General features: G+C 41.3%; 2 protein-coding genes across 2 annotated transcripts in view; one reads left to right on the top strand and one right to left on the bottom strand.

Moving 5' to 3' along the window:
• Positions 1-27,771, top strand: part of rnf123.L (ring finger protein 123 L homeolog) — a 68,091-nt gene that overhangs the window by 38,935 nt on the left and 1,385 nt on the right. The window contains exons 31-38 of the mRNA XM_018258948.2: positions 448-532; positions 646-785; positions 3,508-3,696; positions 3,801-3,876; positions 4,049-4,130; positions 17,926-18,068; positions 24,575-24,669; positions 26,023-26,108. Of these exons, the coding sequence (XP_018114437.1) occupies positions 448-532; positions 646-785; positions 3,508-3,696; positions 3,801-3,876; positions 4,049-4,130; positions 17,926-18,068; positions 24,575-24,669; positions 26,023-26,108 (896 nt within the window). The remainder of the gene's footprint in view (positions 1-447; positions 533-645; positions 786-3,507; positions 3,697-3,800; positions 3,877-4,048; positions 4,131-17,925; positions 18,069-24,574; positions 24,670-26,022; positions 26,109-27,771) is intronic.
• On the bottom strand, positions 12,900-15,256 carry amigo3.L (adhesion molecule with Ig-like domain 3 L homeolog). Its single transcript, XM_018258949.2, is given in 2 exon segments — positions 12,900-14,795; positions 14,797-15,256. Coding segments are annotated over 2 exon segments (1,518 nt in total). The 5' UTR covers positions 14,824-15,256; the 3' UTR covers positions 12,900-13,304.

Genomic DNA, 27,771 nt, shown 5'->3' on the forward strand with positions numbered 1-27,771 from the left:
ATTTTTTGTGGTGGTGGGGGGGTTACATGTTTTTAAGACAATGGGGCATATTTATTAAAGTGTGATAAATCTCACCACAGTTCACCAGAGTGAAAGTCATTTTATGAATTTCTTTGGAATTTTTTTAAAGCGTTTTTTTCAAAAGGTAAACTCACTTTCATCCATTGATAAATATGGCCCCCAAAATAACAGAAATAAACAGAGAGCAGCAGAATTTCACTCTGACTTGTGGTGAGCTCTAGTTTCACCATCTAATAAAAGTGCCACAATGTCCACCAAATTCTAGAGGTGAAAAAAAATATATTTATATTTATTATTCTCTTTAATCCAGTACTGAGTGTTTTAATTTGTTTCCACTTCATTTATATTATCTATTTATTTACATTGTTATATTGCATCACTTAAAGTTTTTTCTGATCCAAAATCTGTTTTCACCCATCTTCTTAGGGCTGCGGCTTTGGTTACAGATACACACGACTTCCACACTTGCTGAAAACTAAACCCGAGGATGCCAACCTGCCCAGTTTGCAGAGTGAGTAAGAACTATGTCTTATTGTATTCATGTTTAGATATTTGACGGCCTTTATGTCAACAAATTTGACTGATTTTTATGCCAGTTTTTAATTTCTTTTTCTGCTATGTTAGAGCCCTGTCCCTCCGCTCTCTTGCAAAACCACATGGCAGAGCTTCTTCGAGGAGACCCAGAACTGGCATCAAGCTTTCTCAACAGTGTTCTGAATCAGCTAAACTGGGCCTTCTCTGAATTCATTGGTATGATCCAAGAGGTAAGTGAAGACTGGGTTTAGAAGGAGACTTTGAGGCCTGACTAGATTAATGACAGCCAGCTCAAGATGATGAGAAGCGGTTGTGGTGCTGTGGACATGGAGTAGAGAAAAACTCCCGGAAGTGGTTAAAAGACCAGTAACATCAAATTTTTTTTTAAAAGAAATTCGTTAGTACACCACTAATAAATAACACCAAGACAAATTATACTTTAAAATTGCAAAGTCTTTAAGAAATAACTCCCAAAAACTCGGCTTCCGCTCCTCTTCAGAAAAGGCGACAGGGCGACCATCCATCCAGCGGCGCTCAATTTCTCCTCCCTGGCTCTTTGCTGCTGAATCCTGCTGACCGCTGACTGATGCTCCAAACTGGCAAAGTTTTCCCGATGTACCCCAAGCCTGCCAGCCCCTGAGTGCAGCCCCCTCAGTGCCTGAGTCTTCTTACACACATTCACAAACGGGAATGGTTTGTACTTTGTATAAGTGCTGCCGTAACCCTGCACTAATGTGTAGCGGTGATGGTTATGTGTGTAACCAAGGTAGTAGGTAACTCTCATGCCCTTGACCGATGTGGTTAGTTCAGTAGGACTTGGACTCTTCCACTGTATGCACAGAGCACAGATCATTTGCAGCTTTTATTGTGTCTGCAATCCCTTCCCATTGTAGGAAGGCTGCTGGTTACCGTGTTTTATAACCTGTGCTTGTGTCTGTGTGTGAGATGCATCCTTGCTCAGAACTGTGCAATTGTGTCTCCTCTGGCTCCGGAGCTCTGCCGTGGTATGTGGTAGTGCAGGAGTGGGAGGCACTGTATTCTGCCGGCTCCACTCTCACACTGCTATAATATAGATAATGGGGTCCCTAGTGCTGCGCCGCATTGATCTATATAGATATACACACAGACACATAGAGTATTCAATAGCAGATCGCCGTGCCTGGGGACCCCATTACCTTTATTATAGGCGACACTAGAATGATATTGAGTAGTGACACGGAGCCCACACAAAACACTGCTAACGCTGCTGCTGTATTAGAGGCGCATCTGTGTTTCACTCTGTTACTATTGCATCTGTGCCAGGGAGTGTGACAGTATACACAGTGTGATTGTGAAACTAATGGTGTGTGTTTTGTGTGGGCTCCGTGTCACTACTCAATATCATTCTAGTGTCGCCTATAATAAAGGTAATGGGGTCCCCAGGCACGGCGATCTGCTATTGAATACTCTATGTGTCTGTGTGTATATCTATATAGATCAATGCGGCGCAGCACTAGGGACCCCATTATCTATATTATAGCAGTGTGAGAGTGGAGCCGGCAGAATACAGTGCCTCCCACTCCTGCACTACCACATACCACGGCAGAGCTCCGGAGCCAGAGGAGACACAATCGCACAGTTCTGAGCAAGGACGCATCTCATACACAGACACAAGCACAGGTTATAAAACACGGTAACCAGCAGCCTTCCTACAATGGGAAGGGATTGCAGACACAATAAAAGCTGCAAATGATCTGTGCTCTGTGCATACAGTGGAATAGACCAAGTCCTACTGAACTAACCACATCGGTTAAGGGCATGAGAGTTACCTACTACCTTGGTTACACACATAACCAGCACCGCTACACATTAGCGCAGGGTTATCGCAGCACTTATACAAAGTACAAACCATTCCTGTTTGTGAATGTGTGGAAGAAGACTCAGGCACTGAGGGCGCTGCACTCAGGCACTGGCAGGCTTGGGGCACATTGGGAAAACTTTGACAGTTTAGAGCACCATTCAGCGGCCAGCAGCAGAGAGCCAGGGAGGAGAAATTGAGCGCCACTGGATGGATGGTCGCCCTATCGCCTTTTCTGAAGAGGAGCGGAAGCTGAGTTTTTGTAAGTTATTTCTTAATAAAGACTTTGCAATTTTAAAATATAATTTGTCTTGGTGTTATTTATTCGTTGTGTTTTTTTTTTTAAAAAAATTTGATGTTACTGGTCCTTTAAAGGGGGTTTTCACCTTCCAAACACTTTTTTCAGTTCAGTTGTTTTCAGATTGTTCTCCAGAAATAAAGACCTTTTTCAATTACTTTCCATTATTTTTTACTGTTTTTCCAAAATCTGAGTTTAAAGTTTAATGACCTTGTCTCTGGTGTTTGAGTAATTCTGTTACAATTTTGCAACATTGAGTTGATACATTTCTCAGAAGCATCTCTGGAGTATTAGCAAATATTGTATCAATTTTAACAGCTGCCTGTAATGAAACTCGGGGATTCTGCTCAGCAGGGACACAGATAAGAAATGTATCCATTTCGTTTACAGGGTCTGCGACCCCCCCCAGAGCTGCTTCAGAAGGTGAAAAATGACACTACAGTTCAATATTAGAAAAACTATCACACATAGAAAATAGAAAGTCATTGGAAAAAGTCGTTATTTCTGGTGATCTATCTGAAACCAACGTGTTGTTTAAAGGTGAACAACCCTTTTAATTACCTGCCACTCTCAATTCCCAGGTGGCTAATTCAACCTGAAGGCAACGTGCTGCATGCATTTGAAAGTGGCATAGGCTGCACAGAGTATATTGTAGAAATGTGAAAAACCACAAGTTTGGCGCAGGCTATGGGTGCATTTATGAAGAGAGTCTAAAAAATCAAATGAATATTCCATTCTAGAGGCAAAATAGGTATTGGGAGGCAGCTTGTTGAGAAAAGAGCCACAATAATCCTTCTTGCTTCTCTTTCCCTTTCAGATACAACAAGCTGCTGAACGGCTGGAGAGGAACTTTGTGGATAGCCGGCAGCTAAAAGTTTGTGCCACCTGCTTTGACTTATCTGTCAGCCTCCTGCGGGTTTTGGAAATGACAGTCACCCTTGTACCTGACATCTTTCTGGACTGGAGTCGGTCATCATCTGAGCTGCTTCTAAGGCGCTTGGCTCAGGTACAGACACTGTCTCCACAATCCTAGAAGTAACATGGTGTTGTTGAAGTATAGCGAGTTCTTAAGAGGAAGGCGCGTTAATGGATTTATTATTCTCCTTTCAGCTTCTGAATCAGGTGCTAAATCGTGTGACAGCTGAGAGAAACCTATTTGACAGAGTGGTTAATCTCCGGCTTCCAGGTAATTATGTGAGCCAAGTTTTTTTTTCTTCATTGTTGTATGCTGAGCCTGAAGTTCCTTTGACTAAAATTAGAAGTCGCTGCAGAGATACCCGTGTGTCCTGAATCATGTGAGGATTTCTTTTTTTTTTTTTTTCCCCTCTTAACCCTTTGCTTATATCTTTACCTGGCAGGGCTAGAAAGTGTGGATCACTATCCAATTCTGGTTGCTGTGACTGGTATCCTAGTTCGACTGCTTGTTGATAGCTCCCAAGGGTAAGAGACATACTTTCTATCGTTTCAGGGTTAGTTTGTTACTTTTGTTTGCTCTGTATAATGAAAATGAGCGGTCTGTTGCTGTAAGGAGAAGTAAAGTCACAATCACTTGGGGTTGACAAAAGTTAGGCAGTCCCAATTGATTGTAATCACTTAACTAATACTTCTGGCCCGGTGCTCCTGTTAGCAGGAGACATAGGGGCAAATTCACTAACCTTTAAGTTGCGTTAGCGTCGCCTAATTTGCATACGGTGGGAAGTAAAAGTTGAATGGACGTATATGCTGCAGCAAATACATTACACTACACAAGCCCAGGAAACCTTAATGAAATAAAATAGAGTTGTTATATTGCCCTACACATGTGCCCAGTGTATAGTTTGTGCCATATGTTAGGAAATGTAGGGGGGAGCCCAGCTACCCAAAAATAATTTTACAGACTTTTACAGCCTATCACCCTGAAAGAACAAAGAAGCCATCGTTTTTTGGGACTTTTTTAGTTTTCAACTAAAAATTGAAGAAGCCCTATACACTCTATTGCACTTCGCCTGGTCTGAGCTGGCGAAGGAAAGTCTGGCGGAACAGGTAACGTCCAGTAAAATGCGCATCTTAGTGAATTTGCGAAGTAACACTCTTTTGCCAGACCGAAACTTCTCCTGGCGTAAGAGTGCGAAGTATTGCTAGAGTCTATCTCCTTCTCTAGTGAAGTTACGCCAGCACCCGTTAGTAAATCAGCGAAGTACCAAAATGACGTCATGCTGGTGAATTTTCGCTAACGTTAGTCACTTTAGTAAATTTGCCCCATAGTGAAGAAGAGAATACACATTTCAGCAATAATATTTAAAATAAGAACTGCCTTGTTAGACCAACACTTTCTCACTGTTCTGCTCAACTGCACCTTCCCGACAGTTAATGGGGTGGTTCACGTTTAAATTAAAGTAACTTTTTTGAAGAATGGTCAATTCTAAAAAACTTTTCAATTGTTTTCATTTCTTTTTTTTTTTTTTTATAGTTCTGATTCTTTCAAGCTTTCAAATGGGGTTCACTGACCCCATCTAAAAAAACAAATGCTCTGTAAGGCTACAAATATATTATTATTGCTCCTCTTTTTATTCCGGTCATCCACTATTCATATTCCAGTCTCTTAGCATGGTTGCTAGGGTAATTTGGGCTCTGGCAACCAGATGCTGAAATTGCAGAACTGCTGAATAAAAAGCTAAATAACTCAAAAACCACAAATAATAAAAAATGAAAACAAATTTCAGATCTTCTCAGTATATCACTCTACGCCATACTAAAATTGAACTCAAAGGTGAACAACCCCTTTCATGTATGTCAGACATGCTACCCATTCATATGTAGGGACCAGAGTAGAACCGAGCAGTGAATTACAAAGCACATCTCTCCATTCTGCATTTTCAGGCATTAACCCCCAAATACAGCTGCAGGTTTCTGCATAATTGTGACTAGTGATTTTTATTTTTTCTTACCCTGTGATATAAATGAAATGTAATGTAATTCTGAATTACACTGTGTATGTTCTATGATTTGAAGTGTACGACATGATACACAGTCAAACAGTGATGCGCAAAAGGTAGAGCTGGGGGCGTTTATAGCAGCCCATTGTTTAAAATCAGTCCAATAAGATTTCCTCTATGTATAACGCATTCTCAGGCTAACGGTGACTTGATAAACTTTGTTTATTGAAATACACTATGAGATAGTTGACCTTGATGCTGCGACCTCACTGAAAATTGCTAAAATAGGGTCAGCCCTGCTTTAAATAATGAGGAAAACAGCACTTCTGGTACCCCAGGGGTACATAACAGATTCTTGAACCGGAGTCTTGAAGATCCTCTGGGGTCATTAAGTGTGATTCTTTCCAAATTGTGGCACAGTATTAAAATACACAACACTGGTGCTGCAGAAAGTGCCATGAAACGTTATCCAAACACTTGGGGGCAGTTACTGCGCAGACTAAATGACAGTCAGTGGCCATAGGACCCCCATCCTTGTTAAACGGCAGATAAGAGGCAGAGGTAAAAATATAAACATGCCATTTGTAACTATCTTATCACTACTTTATTTTAAAGGGATCCTGTCATCGGAAAACATGTTTTTTTTCAAAATGCATCAATTAATAGAGCTACTCCAGCAGAATTCTGCACTGAAATCCATTTCTCAAAAGAGCAAACAGATTTTGTTATATTCAATTTTGAAATCTGACATGGGGCTAGACATTTTGTCAATTTCCCAGCTGCCCCTGGTCATGTGACTTGTGCCTGCACTTTAGGAGAGAGGCTGCTGTTTTTCCTTCTCAATGTAACTGAATGTGTCTCAGTGGGACATGGGTTTTTACTATTGAGTGTTGATCTTAGATCTACCAGGCAGTTGTTATCTTGTGTTAGGGAGCTGCTATCTGGTTACCTTCCCATTGTTCTTTTGTTTGGATGCTGGGGGGGGGGGGGGGAAGGGAGGGGGTTGATATCACTCCAACTTGCAGTAAAGAGTGATTGAAGTTTATCAGAGCACAAGTCACATGACTTGGGGCAGCTGGGAAATTGACAATATGTCTAGCCCCATGTCAGATTTCAAAATTGAATATAAAAAAATCTGTTTGCTCTTTTGAGAAATGGATTTCAGCGCAGAATTCTGCTGGAGCAGCACTATTAACTGATTCATTTTGAAAAAAATGTCTTTCTCCCATGACAGCATCCCTTTAAGGAATGACACACCATCAGAGATATATATGGGTGTAAACTGGGCTGTCTGACCTGCAACCATTCGGGTGTTGCTTGACTACAACTCCCACAATCCTTTGTGCCTGTTTTTGTAATATTGAAGTGTAACGTGTCATTTTTCACCTGGGGGGGCGTTGCCGACCCTGTAACTGTACTAAATTCATACATTTAGTTTAATACATTTGTTGTTTTTGTCCCTGCTGAGCAGAATCCCTGAGTTTCATATAAGGGGAACTCCGGCTTTCAAACCAAAATCTGATTAACACAGAAACCCCTAATATACCCATAAGTGTTATCTGTTTCTACATAAAGTATGAATAAATGCCATGTTCTTAGCTGAAATCCTGCTGGTCAGCCAGCTCAGCAAAGTAATCGGATAGATCAGCAAGAGAGCAGAGGGCTAGGCGTAGGGAACTGTTCCAATCCATTAAACATCATAAAAAGTCTGCATATTTTTTAATTGATGTATATTGCAAAGTTGCTTGTAATTATGTTTACTTTTCAAAAGGCTTAAGTAATGTTTTTTGTGGAGCTCCACTTTAAAGGCAGCTGTTACAATTGATACAATAGTTGCTAATCCTTCAGAGATGCTGCTGAGAAATCAATCATCTAAGGGGGTCATTTATCAAAGGTTGAATTTAAGAATTTTATTTTATACCTCGATTGAACTCGCAACTAGAATGGTTTCTAATTTAAGAAAAAACGCTAATGGAAAAAACTTGATTAAACGAGTTTGAGGTTAAAGGAGAACTAAAGCCTAACTAAAGAAGTTGATAGAAATGTTGTACATTATGTTTTAGGCTTCTGTACCAGCCCAAGACAACCACAGCCCTTTAGCAGTAAAGATCTGGTCCAAAGATGCCCCAGTAGCTCCCCATCTTCTTTTCTGCTGATTCACTGCACATGTTCTGTGCTGCTGTCACTTACTGAGCTTAGGGACCCACTCACAATATACAGTACACATAGAATAGAAATGTCACAATATATTATAGGCTGATTAGTAATTAATACAGATAATTACTACATGGCAGCACATGCAATTAGCATCAGAATTTAATAATCTGCCCTGTAGCATCATCTTATATTACAGACAAACCTCATTTTCTGCTTGATAATTTGCAAAGACCCCTAAACTTAGCTTCTCAACAGCTGCTCAGAGCCCACTGAGCATGTGAGACACTTTCCAAGATGGTGACCCCTGTGACAAATTAGAGGTCCTGGATCATTGCTGCTATTGACAAGCTGAAACTTTAGGCCGGTGCAATAAGTTCAATATATAAAATATGGCATTTTTAGCCACATTAATTTTTAGGGTTTAGTTCTCCTTTAACAACCCGAAGACTTTAATGAATTAATTTTTCAACAGGAAAAAACTCGAATCACTCGAATTGATTGAGTTCTTGGGCAAAACCCTCTGAAAAAACACTTTGAAATGGTTCAAGGGACCTCTGCCATTGACTTCTACATGACCTCAATAGGTTTGAGCTGGAGTATTTTCGGATTCGAGCTATCTCCAGGGCCGGGTTTTTTTTTAAATGCGAAAATTAGATTTTTGACCCAAAAAAACCCATCAAACTGGAGTTCTCTTGGAAAACACAACTCGACCCTTAATAAATAACGCCCTAAAAGTTGCAAAATTGTAACCGTTAAGAGCAGGGGTGCCCAAAAGTTAGATTGGGATCTACCAGTAGACCTTTAGCTGGTGATCAGTAGATCTCAAGACACGGTCAACAAACAGCTTGTCTATATCACCCTCCTGTTTTACTCTTTTCCTTCAGATATTTATTATGTTACGGTTACATAGTAAATAGTTGTTTGTTAAATATAACAATATACAATATACATCAATATTTAAGTAATATTTTGCATGGAACAGAATGCTAACAATGCTTTTATGGATGTAGATCATAATGGGACAACATCACTAAAAGTAGACCCCACATTAGTAAAGTATGGGCACTCCTGGGTTAGAGTCTGCACCTGAATTACTGAGCTGCCTGTCTGAAACACCAGAGACACGAACATTCAACTTTAAACTTAGATTTTGGAAAAACAGTAAAAAATAGAAAATGGAAAGTAATTGAAAGAAGTCTTTATTTTTGGGGAACAATCTGAAAACAACTCAACTGAAAAAGTGTTTGGAAGGTGAATAACCCTTTAAAGTTGAATTTGTATGTTGGAACAGGAAAATATACCTAAGAAATGCAACAACAATGTTCTTAACATAGTATTTGTTTTTACCTTTCTTTGCTCTGCAGTAGACAACACATGACAGATGGGGTTGGGGCGGGTGGCTTATTAAAGCTAAATGCTAATAAAAGAGAAACAAACCACAGTACATTACTGTAATAGCCTCCGTTTGTATATAAGTAAGACATTACTCGCTTTTAACTAGATAAATATGTTGGCTATGATGAATATGTCAAGCGGTTCCTCCATTTTTTTTATATAGTGGTCATTTGACTTGGGTCATTTATACAGGACAGGAAAAACTCTTGTTTGAGATGTGGTTGACGTAGAGATTCACAGAATCCTAAAGGTGGCCATAGATGCAACATCGCCAAACGAGCGGATCTTTTCCCCCGATATGCCATTAACAAACATGGCTATATCGGGTGTAATCTGATTGTTCGGCCGTATGGCCGAACGATCCGATTACGATGTGCCGTGGTTTCCTGGCGGGATCACCGGACGAAAGATGTCGGCACACGCCACACACGATCCGAAAATCGTACGAATCCTCGATTCGTTCAATAGGATCTGTGTGTCTATGGCCACCTTTACTTTTGGGATTTGGCCAAATCTTTCACACCATTTTGGTGGAATCCTAAACTGAATCAGAATCCTAAACTGAATCAGAATCCTAAACTGAATCAGAATCCTAAACTGAATCGGGACCCCGATTTGCATATGCAAACTGTCACGATTGAAGGAGACGTGCAGTTGGGGTTTCGACATATTGGTGTGGCCATGCAGACAAAGAGGGCCCAACTACTTTTTGTGGCAAGTAAAAATCAGAGCTCCATTTAATGCTTGAGCATTTGACTAGTAAAAACTAGTAACTCTTGCTCAGTTTCCTCATTCGAAAACTTCCTGCTGTTCATTTTTTTCCCCTCAAGTGGGTTTTTTTTTAAAAAAAACTTCACCTAAACCTTCCAAGGTTGGGGACAGGAAGCTGACCTATTCTTGTATTTTTACTAGTCGAATGCTCAAACATTCTTAAATGGGGTCCTAAATCAACTCCAAGTGAAAATAATATAGTGAATAAAGTACCCCCTCTTGTAAAATATAAGAATATTATAAATTACTCAGGAGTTATACTTGGCCCACGTGTTTTTATACAGGTCATGGAACTCCAAGGTGATGTCTAATATCCTCATATTTTCCAACAAGGTACTTTATTTATTGTAATACACAAGTTTTAGCAAGTCATGTGACAAAAATGACATCACTACTCACTGTTTATAACTGATGACATCACTAGTCACTGTTTATAAGGATATCATTTACAAGATATTCATGGCTCTTGTGTATTATAATGAAATAATAACACTCTCGGTGTGTGATAGGTTGTGTGTAACAAGATAGCGAAGCCCACAGGAGACAATGTAATAAGTTTTAAAGGTCCTATGACTTCTTGTCTAGTAGTGTCTTTCACTAATAAGGCCAGACATATTGAAACAGAATGTCACATTGAGGACATAGTCAGCCAGATCAGGTCATTACAATACACAGCTTATTGTTCTGCTTACATGAAAAATCTGTGAAGAATAGACAAGATCTAGAGAAATAACTAGTCTGCAACAATATAAATATGTACATTCTTAATCTCTTCTAGGAAATATTTATAATTTGAATATGGGGTTTTTAGATGCATGTGACCACTGTTATGTAATCTCAGAGAAATACAGTACTGTCCAGAGAGATTAGCTGCAGTGATGAACCCCAGCAATCGGCTTCCTCGTATCATTTCTTTAAAGGGGACCTGTCACCCTAAGAAATAATTCCAAATTATTTTCGATCATGATAGTTGCACAAATTTAAAGTTTACTTACACTGTATTTATTATTTACATTTTGTTTCCTTCAGTCTTGAAATTATACAATCACAGCAAGTGTATCACCCCAAAATCTTGTGTTAGCACCAGAATGGGGGACCTAATGCCCATGCGCAGTACCCTACACAATTATAGAGCCTGAGGAGGGAAGGGGGAATGTGGGGAATGCAGTGACATGTAGGAATTGTTGAATGGAAAGTGAAAGTAATTGTCTGCCCCACCTCTATGCTTTAGATAATTCTGATTGACAGTTTAGATATTTAAATACCTTTATAGCATGGATAGATCCTTTAAAATTAGTGTCCCATGTTTAATTTGCAAAGGACTTTCATTATGCAGCTTTTTATGTGTAGGTGACAGGTCCGCTTTAAAGGAAAACAAATAGTTTTTCTCAAATTGTAAAATAGATATAGACTGGAGGGGGGCAACATGTAACTCTTAAAATGATTGTGCTATTGTATGCTTTGGTGGAACTGCCATATTGTTTCTCTTTGCATATGTCCTCATATATACTGTGCATACATGGTCCATACATGCCTACTAGGGATGCACCGAATTCGGGATTCGGCCAGGATTCGGACTTTTTCAGCAGGATTCGGCCCAATCCTTCTGCTCGGCCGAACCGAATCCAAATCCGGGAGGGAAATCGCGTGACTTTTTGTCACAAAACAAAGAAGTAAAAAATGTTTTCCCCTTCCCACCCCTAATCTGCATATGTAAATCCGGATTCGGTTCGGTATTCGGCCAAATCCTTTGCGGAGGATTCGGGGGTTCGGCCGAATCCAAAATAGTGGATTGGGTGCATCCCTAATGCCTACACTGTTTATAGAGCCATTTAACAGGGTAGACGTTAAAGTGGTGGTTCACCTTTAAGTTAACTTTTAGTATGTTATCGAATGGCCGATTCTAAGCAACTTTTCAATGGGTTATCATTATTATTATTTTTTATGCAGTTTTTGAATTATTGCCTTCTTCTGGCTCTTTCCAGCTTTCAGATGGAGGCTGCTGATCCCTTCTAAAAACAAATGCTCTGTAAGGCTACATGTATATTAATGTTGCCGCTTTTTATTATTTATCTTCCTATTTAGGCCCTCCCCTATTCATATTCCAGTCTCTTATTGAAATCAATGCACGGTTGCTAGGGTAATTCGGACCCTAGCAATCAGATTGCTGAAATTGCAAATTGGAGAGCTGCTGAATTAAAAGCTAAATAACTCAAAAACCACAAATAATAAAAAATGAAAGCCAAATACAAATGGTCTCAGAATAGCACTCTCTGCATCATACTAAAAGTTAACGCAAAGGTGAATAACCTGCCAGTTTGCCATGTTGCGTTCTTAACCAATATTTGTCAGAAATCATTTTGAAGGTGACTTGGGTTGTGAAATCTTGAGTGCATCCTGGTACTGACCCCTGTTTTCCCATCTGCGGTATCATCTGTTATCAAGTGATGGAGTCAGCATTAATGTGCTTACACATCAACGTGCAGTGACCCAGCCTCTAAGTGCTAAAGTGTTTTTGCATTAAGGCCTAGTCCCTCGGGGTCTCCATCCCTTTCTCAAAACCATCCCCCACCCTTCACCGTCCATTCTCCCCTCCTATACTGATACAGCCGAGGCAGCAGAAATTAGGGACAGTACAATGCTTCTAGTGCTGTTTAGAAACTTCATGCTGCGTGCAATAACTAGTCTGTATTCTTCAGCAGGCGCTTTTTCTTTCTGTGCTTCTAAAGAATTCACACCACAGCAACATAAAAGAATGCTAAGACAGGGCTTTATTATAGTGAAAATAAGCAGGCATTGTACCCTAGCATAAACTAAACATATTTAAAGACCTAGGAGAGCCACTATGGAGCCCCGTCATACATGCTGCATGCTGAGACTGGTCATGCTCAAGTTCTGTGCAACAACAGCAGCTATAGTAATAAAGCCTTACAGCCTCTGCAGAGTTTCCATAAGGTCTTCTGAGGTTGCCTTTCTCTTCTTATTCTTAAATTAGATGATAGAGATTATACTTTGCTAGAGTAAAGCCACCACTGTCTTTCAATTCATAATAAAGCATGGCCAGTCTCCTTCCAGATTCCTACAATCCTGTTTCTAGATTATGTTTTTAAAAGCTGAACTATATAAGTCGGATGAAGGTTTTTAAAACCTTTTGTTGAACTTCCCCATTATTTATTGGTATCGCATTAATATCGCTTTAAATTCCAGGCTACAGGTCCGCTAGGGGCACGATGCTTGGCCATTGTATAAAGGCCATCAGGGTAATGACTCTGTGTGGTCATTGTCTACACTAAGGTCAGAGAGATGTTCACCATGTCATCCATCCATTGCATTATATTTTACATCTTCCATCTGGATGATAATAAAAGTTATCCACCTAAGTAGACACAATGGGACTGTCGGAAAAAACAGAACTAGCAGAGTCAGAGTCTGACCGTAGCTGTATAACTTTTGAGTTTTTCTCACCCCGTCCCTCTTTGATTGGCTCCAAGAAGACCACGTGGCGGTTGATGCCGGCCCTGCGACTGTTGGGCCCTTCAAAGGTGGGTGGCGTTCCACAGAGGATAGATGACTGGCCGCTGCTTTCTAGTGGGGGACTAGGAGTGTGCGGATGCTTAAAGCAGCAATGAAAGCAGTTACACGGAGTCATGTAGAGATATACGAAGACTAACACTAAGCTAACAACACAACCCAAAAGGGTGGTAAGTCCAGTATTAAAGGACTCACCTTCTTGTTTTGGATAATGCACAGTTACGTTCACCTCATGGGTAGCGTTATAATTAAGCCATTTGTTTACGGCAATACATAGGTAGAATCCAGCATTCCACATCTCAGCCTTCCTGATTTCTAGGCTACCATTGTGGAGAATTCTAAAGCTCTGATTGCTATTCCCAGGAAAGGCAAGGAACTCATATGTGGGTAAGATCCAAAGAAAGGTAGTATTTTCTTGCGGCAAGCTAGTGTTGCAGGTTATCATAAGTGATTTCCCAACAAGAACCTTTAGACTGTTATCCTGCAGTCTATGCGGCTTTCCAAGTGAACAGTTGTCAAATCCATTCTGTGTTTGTAGAATGCGCACTATGGCTCGAGGGTTCCCCATATACAGACAGGTGTGCGCTTCAAAAAAATCCACCACAGAGGAAAACCCCCGATTATCCCAAAGAGTGAAGAGGGCATACAGGGCACAGTGACAGGTCAGTGGGTTGTTATGTAGATACAAGCCGTTCTTTATAAATGCGGGTAAAGCAGACAGTTCTTCCACGGGAAGCTCCAGAAACCTGTTGGAGGAGAGATCAAGTGTGCGTAGGTGAGGGTTGGTCAGGTTCTGCATGGACTGAAATGAGAAATTGGTCATTAAGTTCCAGCTCAAGTAGATTTTTTGTATGTTGCTCAAATGGGAGAAGGTACTATCATCCACATAACCAATGCGATTGTTGTATAGCAGCAGCTCCTCAAGTTTACAAAGGCTTTTAAACCACTCTTCCCTAATGTCTTCCAGAAGATTGGAAGAAAGGTCTAAGTGGTGCAGTGCTGTGGCGTTGTGAAAGGCATGGGCTGATATCTGGCGGATGTGATTATGGTTAAGGCGGAGGGTATGCAGTCTTGACAGGCTAGAGAGCCAATGGTTGTGGAGGTGACTAAGATTGTTATGGCTCAGGTCCAGAGATACTGTAATGGAGGGCAGAGGTTTCGGTACCTGGTGCAGGTTTTGCCTGACGCAACTGAGGAGATCAGAAGCACATATACAAGAGGAGGGACAGTTGAAGGACCCACCAGCCAAAGCTCCCATGATGAGGATGAAAAGGAGCTTTTCTTCCCAATCTCTCATCCAGGGACAGGCTATCATTGTATCAGAGACCCAGAAACTAATAAGTTATGCCCATGTGGATATACATAGTGGTGCAGCTGAAAGGGTGATCATGTTCCACTACCCTGCAAAGAGTTCTCTATAATCACAGCAGACGGCGTTGTAATCCTCCAGGTGAATTCTCCAAAGTCACAGAATTCTCCAAATTAAAAGATCCACTTGATTGTGGTTCTCCATTGCATCTAATCCATGGACAAATGTCTCCAAGAAGTGTTTTCCCTGAGCTCAATCCTGTATGAAAGGCAGCATGCAGTTGCCATAGAAAGGGAAGAAGTTTTGTCTGATGAGAAGATCACAGTTGAGCTGAACAATGCCAGTGTGTGCTTACAGCTCAATGAGCCTGGATCCAGTTCTCTTCCTCTCCCTCCTGCATTCCGTACGACAAGCAACGGCTACATCTCTTCTGATCCTCATTGGCTCGACCTGTATTACAAAGGGCTGAGCTTGGAGTCCATCACTGACCCTCCCTCCCTAATATTCTCAATGATTCTCACTACATTTCCTCTCATAATCCCAGAGCACGGCGTGGGAATACAGCTACTCAATTCAACAGTGGTTGGGGCGGCTGCCAAGATCCCAGTGTCCAACTGCAGCCTCTGTTCACAGGATAATTATAGAGGCAGAGGGAATGTGGTTTTAGGTACAGCGATGTGATATGACAGTAATAGAACGAGTGGTTACAGTTGCAGGGATTCAACCACATTCAGCCGTAATAATTACAGCATTGTTATAGGCATTCCAGAATATGGACGGACTGCAATAATAGCATATGGAGGGGCCGGAACATTTCTGGAACAGAAAAGGACAGAGTTAAGTGACTGTTTTGTGTAACGCATGGTAAATCAGGGAGGACAGATGCTGCAAATTAGCAGTGATCATTATATGCAATGTCTAGAGATTCTGCAGCAGAACAATAAAAGAATATGAGGGAGGTATGTGGAGCACTAATGGGAAGGCACATAGCACCTTGTAGGTAACTGCATTCATTCCTAATAGTCATTAAATGATGTCAGAACTGTATTAGGAAGTATTCTTCATTTGCGCTCATTAGAATTGCAATTTGTCCTGTGCCTTTGCTGATAGGATTTTAATGTCTCTTAATTGCCGAAGACATTTAACCCTTGCATTGCCAAAGAATAACCAATTATTATATAATAAGGAAGAGACAAAGGCCTGCTGACATTTATAGAATTCATGATCGTATGGTAGAACAGAGAAGGGAACCCAACAGATATACAGTAGACGAGGGCATTAAACATTCCCGAGTGCTGCATAAAATATTGCTAGAATTATGTCTGGCACAAAAATCCATGAACTAAGCAGCAATACATAGTTGCTGGTCCATCCCCGACCACCATACTCATCAGACTTCATTTCACTCTTAAATCTTAAATGTGGAAAGTACAGAGATTGGCCATGTAATCCTTACAGTCTCAAGGGGTCTTGGTAAAATCCAGCAAAAGCACGAAGCCGTCAGCTGAAACTGGCATTTGACTGTAAGTTGGGGTTAATTGTTGTGATTTCCGCAGAAGCTGATATGTAGCAGTCTGCTCAAAGCTGGAATATGTAATGTGAGTACATCCCTCACTCCCTGCCTCGCTTTGTCAGGACTTAATGGACAAAAGATCCAAGCTGGTACTCCCCTGGGCATCATTCTATTTACTTCTGGCACTGAAGAAAGAGAAACCCACTGTGAGAAATATGATCTGATAATCATGTTATTAGCACTGCTCTGCACCAAACTGATGCCCTCCCTTGAGTTTTCCTGCACCGGATCCACTGGCCTGAACGTTTGCTGAACTCTGATAGCTAAAGCAAGCAGCTCTATATACTCTCCTACAGGTATAGGATCTCTTATGCTCATAACCTGGGGCTTTCCAGATATGGGATCTTTCTTTAATTTAGATTACCATAGTTTAAGTCTGTTTAAACATTAAATAAACCCAATAGGATGGTTTTGCCACAAGTATGGATTCATGCAGCTTTGTTACCGGTACAAGGTACTGTTTTATTATTACAGAGAAAAAATAAATTATTTTTAAAATTGATTATTTGCTCCCAAGAAATCATCCTTCTAGGCTTTATTCCTGCAAATGGCACCATGTTCAAAATAAAAGACATTAATCTGCATCCAACTGGGGACATCCACACTTCCTCCACAATTTAAAGGGGTTGTTCATCTTTAGGGTAGCTTTAAGAGCCAAATTTCTGGGTTTTAAACCGGAAATTCGACTCAGTTAGTGCAAAGAGCGCAATTGCACTCAATGCACTAGCGATGCTGCCAGCTCCAACGCTGATTTTTTTAAGCGCGCCCTCAGGCAGCAGCAGCCCCAGGATCGGCTCTGCCGAAAACGCCTGGAAGTAGTCCGTGTAGTTCTACCCTTACATAAACTTTTAGTATGTTGAGAGTGATATTCTGAAACAATTTGCAATTGGGCTTCATTTTATTATTTATTTTTAGATTTTTATTCAGCAGCTAGGGTCCAAATTATCCTAGGAACCATGCATTGGTTTTTTATAAGACACTGGAATATGAGAGGCCTGAATAGAAAGATAAGTAAAAAGTAGCAATGACAATACATTTGTAGCCTTACAGAGAATGTGTTTTTTTAGATGGGGTCAGTGACCCCCATTTGAAAGTTGGAAAGAATAAGAAGGCAAAAACTATATTAAAAAAAAAAAAATGAAGGCCAATTGAAATGTTGCTTAGAATTTAAAGGTGAGCCACCCCCTTAATGTATTGCTGTTGTTCTAGGGCTCGGAGTGGGGCATGCATTGCTGGACATTCTGTCTATTCAAATAAGGTACTAAACATACATATTATGCTTTAGTTTAGCCAAGCCAAAAGGAGTGAAGCACAGACATCATGGCAGGCCATTTTACTTGTGCTGCACATGAAGCCCTGTGCTTTCTTATCCATTGTTAATTGGAGTGTTGCTGTACGGTTGCCCAGTGATACAGCAGGACTCCCATGTACAGACTAGGTATGTTACAGCCAGTAGCCTGCTAAGAGCAACAAGGGAACCAACTGCAGAGGGGCTTTCCATTATGTTATGTTATTAATTACAGTAGTTCCATGGCCAGGCCTTATAATGCATTTTTCTAATTCTAATCTGATTTTTCCGCACAGGATTCAACGAGCCACAGCGGTCCTATTGGCAGATCCATGTTTTCAGCTGCGCTCCATCCAGTACCTCTTGGGTCAGACTGAACAGTCCATCTTGGGGACCGGACCCCCTTCTGCTGATAAGAAACATTTTTCCTTGCAGGCCTGTAAGTACTAATTTACTCGTATCACCCTGGTGTATGAACAACATGCTTTTTTTTTTTTTACACACGCGTGTAACATGTTAGGTTAGCCTGTGGGTCATGAACAATGAGCTGCCTTTTTGAGGGACCCATGTTTGTCTACATTTAGAGGTTTACTAACAGATGGTTGAACAGTGTGAAACAATCTCATTAGATTTCTATACACCCTTACAATCGTTCTAGGAGAATCCACATCACAGTACATCACAACGATCTCTGTCTGTTGCTTTCCAACACCTAATACTCCACCTTGTGAGAGAGCAATTGCAGGGCTAGTATTCTTCCCCAGGAGAGTTCTCCTTCCAGCTCCAGGACACACCCAAACAGAAGAATAGACAACGGACATTTGGTGCAAAGCAGAATCTGCAAGAAGAGTAGGAAATCTCTTATAAAGGGGTTGTTCACCTATGAGTTAACTTTTAGTAAGATGTAGAGAGTGATTAATTTTTATTTGTTTTTTGAGTTCTTCCTTATTGGCTATGTACAGCAGTCCTCATTCACACTTTGCATCAGGGCATCTCTCCTGTCTGACACACACACAGATTGGTGACAGGCTGGCCTTGCATGGTGTTTAGTAAATCAGGTAATCTCCAGCGCTCTTTTTAAACTGCACACTCTAGACTCTTTATGTGAGGTCTGTGTCCGATATGGAATTTTTCCTTTCAGAGGAGTCAGTGCAGCAGCTGACATTCTGAATAATGAAACTGGTACCACTGAAAGTGAATAATCTTAGCCTCAATTCACTGGGCATATTTTACCTTAAATCTCTTTCATATACAGGTATGGGAGGCCCGGACTGGCAATCTGTGGGTTCAGCAAATGCCAGAGGTTCTGATATAAGGTGCCATAGAAAGTCAGTATTTAATGGGCTGGTGGGGGCTGTTTGGACCTCTGTGTGGGCTGATTGGGCCTCTGTGTACCTGAAATGCCAGGGCCTATTTTAATTCTCAGTCCGGGCCTGTATGGGACCTGTGATCTAGAATGCTCGAGACCTGGGGTTTTCTGGATAACTGATCTTTCCATAATTTTGATCTTCATACCTTGATTCTACTAGAAAACCATGTAATCATTTAACAAACCCAAAAAGGTTTTGCTTCCAATAAGGATTAATTATATCTTAAGGTGGCCATAGACTCCAAGCCAAACGAGCGGATCTTTCCCCGATATGCCACTAAACTGCGTGGCTATATCGGGGGTAATTCGAACGTTCGGCCGTATGGCCGAATGATCGAATTACGATGCGCCAAGCGGCTCCGACGGGTCGGGTAAAAATCCAACCTTCCTGATCGATATAGTGGCCAGATATCGATCGGGAAGACCCGTCGGAAGCCCCCATACAGGGGCAGATAAGCTGTCAAATCGGTCCAAACGACCAATATCGGCAGCTTTATCTGCCCGTGTATGGCCACCTTAAGTTGGGATCAAGTACAAGCTACTGTTTTATTATTACACAGAAAAGGGAAATCATTTTTAAAAAATTTGGATTATTTGGATAAAATGGAGACAGCCTTTCTGTAATTCGGAGCTTTCTGGATAATGGGTTTCCGGATAAGGGATCACTAATTCAACTTGACTTTCCTGCCAGCCTCTATTTTATTCCTTTAGGCTATTGTTGTACATGCCTCCGGCCCCATTGTTATTGCCCGTAAATAATGTAAAGTGTGCCCTAATGTTCTAAATCAGGCTTTCTCAAGCTCATTTAACCATTAAATAAAGCAAATAGCAATGTTTGCCCCCAATATGGATTATGCAGTTTAGCCAAGTACATTGTTGTTGTCGTTGGTGAGGAATAAATGATGGAGTAGTTTGGTTTCTGTTAAAGAATCAATCCGTGTAAGACAAATCCTGTGTTGGGGTTCATTGTGGTTTTGACGATGATGTTATTTTGCTTTAACCTTGTGTACTTTGTGCTGCTGCCTCATCTGATACATGACAAGTGCTGATGCTGCAGGAGGATCATGTACAACTGATACACTGTGTTGCCTTTCTTTCTCACTCCTCTCACTTTCACATCAGTGCTGGACCATGATAAGGAAAGGCAACAATCACACGTGAGCACCCCTTTCTGCATGTGGGGGGAAGTTTGGGTGCCATAGCCATACGGGGGTTCCTGGCGAAAAGGGCTAAATTGCTGGTGGGAAGGCTCCATTTCCCTCACCCAGGGCCAAGACTAGGGTTACTCAGATAGAAGAGGTGCCTTGCCTCTCCGACCCTCTCTCCAACCGCTGCCCCTAGGTATTTACCTCTTCTGCCAATCCCTAACTCCACCTCATCACATATACAACTCCAGTTGCAACCTGGCTGCTATTATACCAAATGTGCTCATCCAGGTATAGGCTGTATTTATTGGCTGCCAAAGGAATTATGTGCCTTTACTTTGCAGAAGGAGAAAAATATGTAAACAGAAATATCTCACACCCAATGGAAATAATATGTAAAGTTTTATTGTAACGTGACCTCACATAGGCACAATTCAGACCAACGTGGTCAGTTCTCAAGCTGCGGTCAGACTATAGTACAAGTATGGGATCCATTATCCAGAAAGCTCCGAATTACAGAAAGGCCGTCTCCCATAGACTCCATTTTATGCGAATAATTCAAATTTTTAAAAAAACTATTTTCTTCTTCTCTGTAATAATAAAACCATACCTTTTATTCTTCTTTTTTTTTTTTTTTTTTTTTTTTTTAAAGATTTTCTTTATTGGATTTTTTTAAACATTTAAGAGCTAGATAAGAGAAGATAAAAGCATAGAAAACAAAAAAGGTAAAACTTCTGAAGGATCCAAAGAAGAACTGGAAGTAAGGAGGGGATGGACCTCGTTTAAGTATCTGACAGTAAGGCTAGGAGCGAGCGGGTCTAGGTGGGCAGACTGAAATGAAGTAAGGGGTATGGTTCATCTGCTGCTCAGGCTACTGGTTCACCCCAGATCCCGTATGTACAGTAGCCATACTATCCCCTGCGGAAGGAAAGTGAAGGGCTTTTAGGTACCCTGGATCTCCCCCCATCCAGGCATTCCTTATTTATCCAAATTTTCCTGGACAGCCTCTAGCCGTCCGTACATTATTCTTGATCCAAACTAAGAAATAATATTATTGGAAGCAAAACCAGCCTATTGGATTTATTTAATGTTTACATGATTTTCTAGTAGACTTAAGGTAGGAAGATCCAAATTACAGAAAGATCTGTTATTGGGAAACCCCAGGTCCCAAGCATTCTTGATAACCGGTCCCATACCTGTATATATAAGTATAGTATATAAAGGTAACACATGAGTATGTGACTGGCCAGGAGCAGCCACCAACCCAGGCAGAATGTGTATAAATATCAGGAGACTTCTACTGAACATGTGTGGATAAAGAAACTACAAGTTTTAGGAGACAAAACTTGTAGTTTCTTTACGCAAAATACTTCCTTCTGTTTGAGAAGAACCTTCCTGTTACCCCCTGTTTTAAGTGGAGGGATCCCTTCATTCACATGAAACCGCAGCTGTGAGACATCTCAGTAACATGTTTAGGAACCAGTAATTGCACACGTGTCTGCCGTCATACATGGTTTATGTTGCAAGAAATGGACCTTGATGTTTTGGACAGTTGATCCCATATCCGCGAGGCTGCAGGTGCATTTAAGGGGGTGATAACTTGTAAAAGACCATTGTACTGTCCCAGAATTCTGTATGTTTTATACCATCAGAAAAGGGAGAAACCTTAGGGGGTTATTTATCAAAGTCCGAATTTATCTCTTATTTTCTGCTACAAAGTTCGATTAAATCCGCTCGGGTTTTTTTACGCTTATTTATTATTACATTTTAGGGATGCACCGAATCCACTATTTTAGATTTGGCCGAACCCCCGAATCCTTCGTGAAAGATTCAGCCGAATACCAAACTGAATCCAAACCCTAATTTGCATATGCAAATTAGGGGTGGGAAGGGGAAACATTTTTTTTTTTTTACTTCCTTGTTTTCTGACAAAAAGTCACACGATTTCCCGCCCCTAATTTGCATATGCAAATTTGGTTCGGCTGGGCAGAAGGTTTCGGCCGAATCTGAATCCTGCTGAAAAAGGCCGAATCCCGAACCAAATCCTGGATTTGGTGCATCCCTATTACATTTTCACCAAAATTTGCACTGCGGGAAAAAAATCTGAGTTTCACGAATTTTTCTAACTTTTCATCCGATTTTCACCATCTTTTCGTATTATTCACCTGAAAACTTCGAGGTACTGCCTGAAAACCCAGCGCACATCAAAAAATCATTGGGACTTCTCCCGTTGACTATTATGCAACCTCGACAGGTCTGAGATGCCAGATTTTCAGATTTGGACTTTTCCATCCTCGGGGTTTAATAAATTCCCAGAAATACGTGATTTTTTAAAAATCTAATTTTATATAAAAAAAAAATCACGAATTTTTCGTGATTTTTGCATTCGGCCTTTAGTAAATAACCCTCTTAGTGACTGCCTCACACTAGAAAAAAAATGTAGTCTTTTGAGGTTTCTGCATGAACCTGACATATAAATAAATATATATATCGCCAAAGGAAATGGGACATTTGGCGATTTCAGTGGGGCGTCGGTATTAAAGGGACAGAGCTGCTATTGTCACGAAGAGGAACAGTTCTGCTGTTTTCTACTGACAGTTTGGCCCCTGGAGGGAAATGTTTTTCATGACAGTTTATGAATACAGTTGTAAGCGCATGGCACTGTACATGGAATATAGACCCTAGGTCTCAGTTGGGTATAGATCTATGTTAAGGTGACTGAAAGCAGTAAAAAGCTGTGTGATTCCAGGACTCATTCCCAGTGATGGGGGGGCTTCTGTTGTGCCGCACAGGAAGGAAGTGAAAAGTACAAGCTGTCAATCTGTTGTCCAGAAGCCGCGCTGTATTTCTGCTGCATGTGGAAAATCTCCCTCCCACCCATTTTATCCGGGGACGGTGACAGCTGTCAGAAGCCTTGGTAACAAAGGAACCATGCGCAGGCAGCGGGATATTTTATTAATGTGCAGAGTATTTATAGAAACCTCTATTTCTGGAGAGAAAAATGACCTGAAGGGGAGTAGGAGCCCATCGCTGCTCTTTTCCCGCTCACTAATATGATAGAAAAGCTTCCAGATCGGGTTTAATAGGCACTTGCTCATCTGCCGCTCTGGTCAGGCCTCCTATTAACCCTTCTTCTCTGAGCCAAAGAATAATCATGAATAAATAAATGTATAAAGGTGCCGCCATGCAACCTGACGGGCAAATGAATCCTGATGAAGTAACACAGCAAACGAATGGGTTAAGCCCGTGGGGTTCTGCTAATATCACTGGCTAACACTTAGTAAGTAATTTTTGGGTACTTCGACCATCGAATAGTCCAACTTCGGTTCGAATTTGAAAAAAACTTCGAAATTCGAATATTGAAATTTATCATGTACTGTCTCTTTAAAACTTCGGCTTCGACCATTCGCCACCTAAAAGCTGCCGAAGTGCTGTTTTACCCTATGGGGGACCTCCTAGAACCTGTATGGAGGCAATTGGGGGCGTTTGGGAAATCGAAGGTCGAGGTTCAAAAAAACTCAAATCGAAGTAGATCAAAGACGCTGTTCCTTCAATCGTACGATTCAAAGTAGGTCGAATACGGACCACTTCCACCCCCAAACAACTTCGAACTTCGTTTGATCTTTTTGAATTCGAGTTTCGAAGTTTTTTTCAATTTCTAAACTCGACCCTTGATAATATGCCCTGTATTGTGCGAAACACTGTAACACATGGGGAATGTTGAAGAAACCCTTTGGGGTATATTTATCAGATTGAAGTTAGATGATGGGATGTATATTTAGTTATTTCAACTCTACTGATCTCTAATAAGGTAATTATGTTTAGAATGAACCAATAGGAATGGAGGACCAGCCCTCTCTCGCTATTGCTTCAATGCAATTAGTCGTGTTTGTTGTAACCGCAGGAATGTAAATAAAGTGGTATATTTATCAACGAGTGAAGTTAGAGGTCACCGCAGTCCTCTAGAGTCAAATTCCGCCACTCTCCATTTATTTCTATGGGATTTTAAAAGGCGGATTTATCAAAGGATAAACTTTCACTTTCACCCATTGATAAATACTCTTTTAAAAATCCCATTAAAATGAATGGAGAGTGGCAGAATTTGACTCTAGAGGACTGCGGTGACCTCTAACTTCACTCTTTGATAAATATACCCCTTTATGTACATTCCTGCGGTTACAACAAACACGACTAATTGCATTGAAGCAACAGAGAGGTCCTCCATTCCTATTGGTTCATTCTGAACATAATTACTTCTTGTTACATGATGGGATGTATATTTAGTTATTTCAACTCTATTTGCTGCTTTGTGTTTTATCCCCCCCTTTCTAGTCCAGTCATAATTAGCCCTTTTGTTCAATGAAATATTAATGATCATCAAGTCTGAGCTTTGCTTTCTGCTTAATGGAACAAGTGTTTCTGTTTGTCCAGACACAGATTATATCGACGCAGAAGAGCTCCGGAAAGTGAGCAAGATGCTGGCCCACCTGAGCGAGGAATCCAAGCAAGCAGCAGCGTCCACTCAGGTGACCACTTACCCCCCCACCCCAACTTAACCCCCACACGCACACTTACCCACACTATACTACAGCATCTCTAGGAAAGCAGCAAATGCAGCATGTTGGTTTTTGGTTTGTGCCCAGGTTGGACTCCAGGCCCCAGTATGCAAGTGATATTAAAGGGCAACTAAAGTCTAAAATAGAACAAGGCTAGAAATGCTGTATTTTGTATACTAAATATAAACATAAACTTACTGCACCAGAAGTCTAATTAAACAAAAGATAATTTTTTTTAAAAAAAGTTGCCCACAGGGGGTTGCCATCTTGAAACTCATCTTTGCAAGACCAAGACTACGCACATGCTCAGTGTGGTCTGGGCTTCAGTTGGGAGGTTAAGCTTAAGGATAATCATAAATTATCAAAACAGCACAAGTCAAATAATATCTGCCAGAAGCCGATACAGCAAGACTGATTAATAATCAGAATATACAGACTGCACTGGGTCTGTGGATACAAAGCTACACAGTTGTTACAGGGAAATAAACAAAGCTGCTGGAGTTCTGGGAAGTAAGGTGAAGGCTTCCCCTTGTCGTTTGAAAGTATGATCATTTCCCTGCAGAGCAGTTAGGGACCATCTGAAGTTTCCTATCCGCAGCTGTCAGAGCAAGTAAAACAAAGGGAGAATTTCACTGCATACAGTCAGTTTTCTTATAAAAACAGTACACATTTTTTAATTAAAGTATATTGGAGATAGGTTTCTTTTTCATTAAATATAGTAAAAATGGGATTTTATTTATTTGCCTTTACATCCCCTTTAACCATTTGCTGCCTAGGACTGTGTGGTGGGATGAAAGTGCAGTATGGGAAGAGCCGTTGGGCTGTAAGCATCAGTGCTGAATGTGAGAGGGCCACATTTGTATCATATAGTGCAGTAAGGGAATGGCGGCATTCTGGGGTAGGATTATGTTTCTGCAAAACCGTGACCTTTCCTTCCCATAAAGTGATCAGTTTACTGCAGATCTGGGCAAAAATAGTTTTCTGCACAGAATGTGATCCTCACTGGGGAAGCACACGTTGGGCCGATGTCTTTGAATTATTAATGGACCAATCTCCTGCTTCACCTTCCAACTCCCTGTCCTTACCCCGAGCTCTGCATGGAAGGGAAATTTAGGACATGGATGGGCAGCTTGTCGTTGCATGGATATTGTAGAACTACAACTCCCGGAAGCCACTTTCCTGCCATTAGGATGCTGGGAGTTGCAATTGTGCAGCATCTGTAGCTTGCAGAAACTCTGCAGTAATCTTGAGCAGAGAAGATATTCACAAATATAAAAGCTCCATAGGAACCCTTATTCAGTCCTTATGTTTTATCTGTTTCAGCCAACAAGTGAGGAGGATCTGTGCCCCATCTGCTATGCGCACCCCATCTCTGCTGTGTTCAAGCCCTGCTCCCACAAGTCCTGCAAGTAAGTGGCTGTAACTTGTCCTTTCCTCAGATGCCCCTTGTAGTGTAACAACACACGGTTATATGGAGCTGATATAGTCAGAACATAATCTTGTCCTAGTGCTGAGCAAACCCATTGGCTTGTGTATGAGAAACAATCCTTTCAGGGAATGTGAGCTTTTTGCCTTTGGGTCAGTGTTGCATTGGCTCCAGAAAGCTGAGCAATTCCTAATGGAGGGTATTTTGGCAACAGAGTTCTGCAGCGGGTTGGGTACCCGTAGGTTACCCGCTAAAAAAACAGGCACCCTGCGGAATGCGGGGAGGATTTTCAGGTGCCTGTGGGTCGGGATGCGGGTCTCATCTAAATTTCTTATTGTGTAATATTGTCAATATTTTACTCCTTTTCAAGTTTTACAAAACTTGTTTCTGTCCCGCCCACTTTTGATGACATCACTTCCGGTTTGCAGCACCACCACTTCCTGTTTTTATGGTGGTCGGCGGGTTGCGGATCAGGCAGTTGCGGGTCCGGGTCGGGTAGCGGATCAAAGTGGGTAAATATGCGGGTTGCGGTTCGAGTTGCGTGTGCAGGTCGGGTCCAGGTCTTAGAAATTGGTTCCGCACAGGACTCTACTTGGCAATATAATACAATGTACAGTAATTATTTTTTTTTTTTTATTTCACAACAAACAAAATGGCCTAAACAATTCTATTCTTCCTTGTGTTTGTGCCAAGCCAGCTGTAATCTGCTAATTATAATGTAGCCCATTCAGCCAGTAGTCCTGGGCCTGTGTCTCCCCTCTCACCCCTTATAAAGGGTTAAAAAAAAGGGGGGGATTCCTGAATTTAAATGAACGACAATTAAGGGCTGAACTACACGGCGCTCGTTCTTCAGATCCGACGCGCTGAGAAGAATCGCATGCGACGAGACGGATGCGCCGAATATAAAGTAAGTAATAGAAATGTCGCACCTACAAACTGCGTGCATCTGACACAACACGACTGACTGATGAAGATGAAATATGGCATTCGCATCCGACAGTTGTGTCAGACGCACACAGGGCGACATTTCTGTTACATTATATTCGGCGCGTCTGTCTCGTTCGTCGCATGTGATTGTTCTCAGCGAGTCGGATCTGAAGAACGCGCACCGCGTAGTTCAGCCCTTGGTGTGTCTATCCACAAAACTAGCGCAGATCTCTGGGCTGGGAGTGACATTCCCTAAGCTTCACCTGTCCAGACACCAGTCGTGCTCAGGGCTTTATGTCTGGTCATGTGACAAATCAGTGCTGTACAGACTTGACTACGACTTTGAAAAGGCCAAGACTGCCCCCTACATGTACAACTTGGTGATGGGTGAATAAAATAAAAAATTGTCGCGCGTCCAAATTATCCGGACGTTCATTGACTTTAATGCATTTGGACCAAATTGTCGCGCGTCAATTGTTTTGACACCCATTGACTTCAATGCGTTTCACGATTCGCTCATCACTAGTACAAGTCAGACAGCGCACCCGTCTCCTGAATCTCCCCTCATTCCATATACGACATACAGTCATTCTTGTTTCCTTAAAGGGGTGGGTCACCTTTCAGTTAACTTTTAGTATGTTATAGAATGGCAATTTCTAAGCAACTTTTCAATTGGTCTTCATTATTTATTTTTTATAGTTTTTTTTTTTTTTTAATGA

Source organism: Xenopus laevis, chromosome 4L, assembly GCF_017654675.1.
Source record: "Xenopus laevis strain J_2021 chromosome 4L, Xenopus_laevis_v10.1, whole genome shotgun sequence".
NCBI lineage: Eukaryota > Metazoa > Chordata > Amphibia > Anura > Pipidae > Xenopus > Xenopus laevis.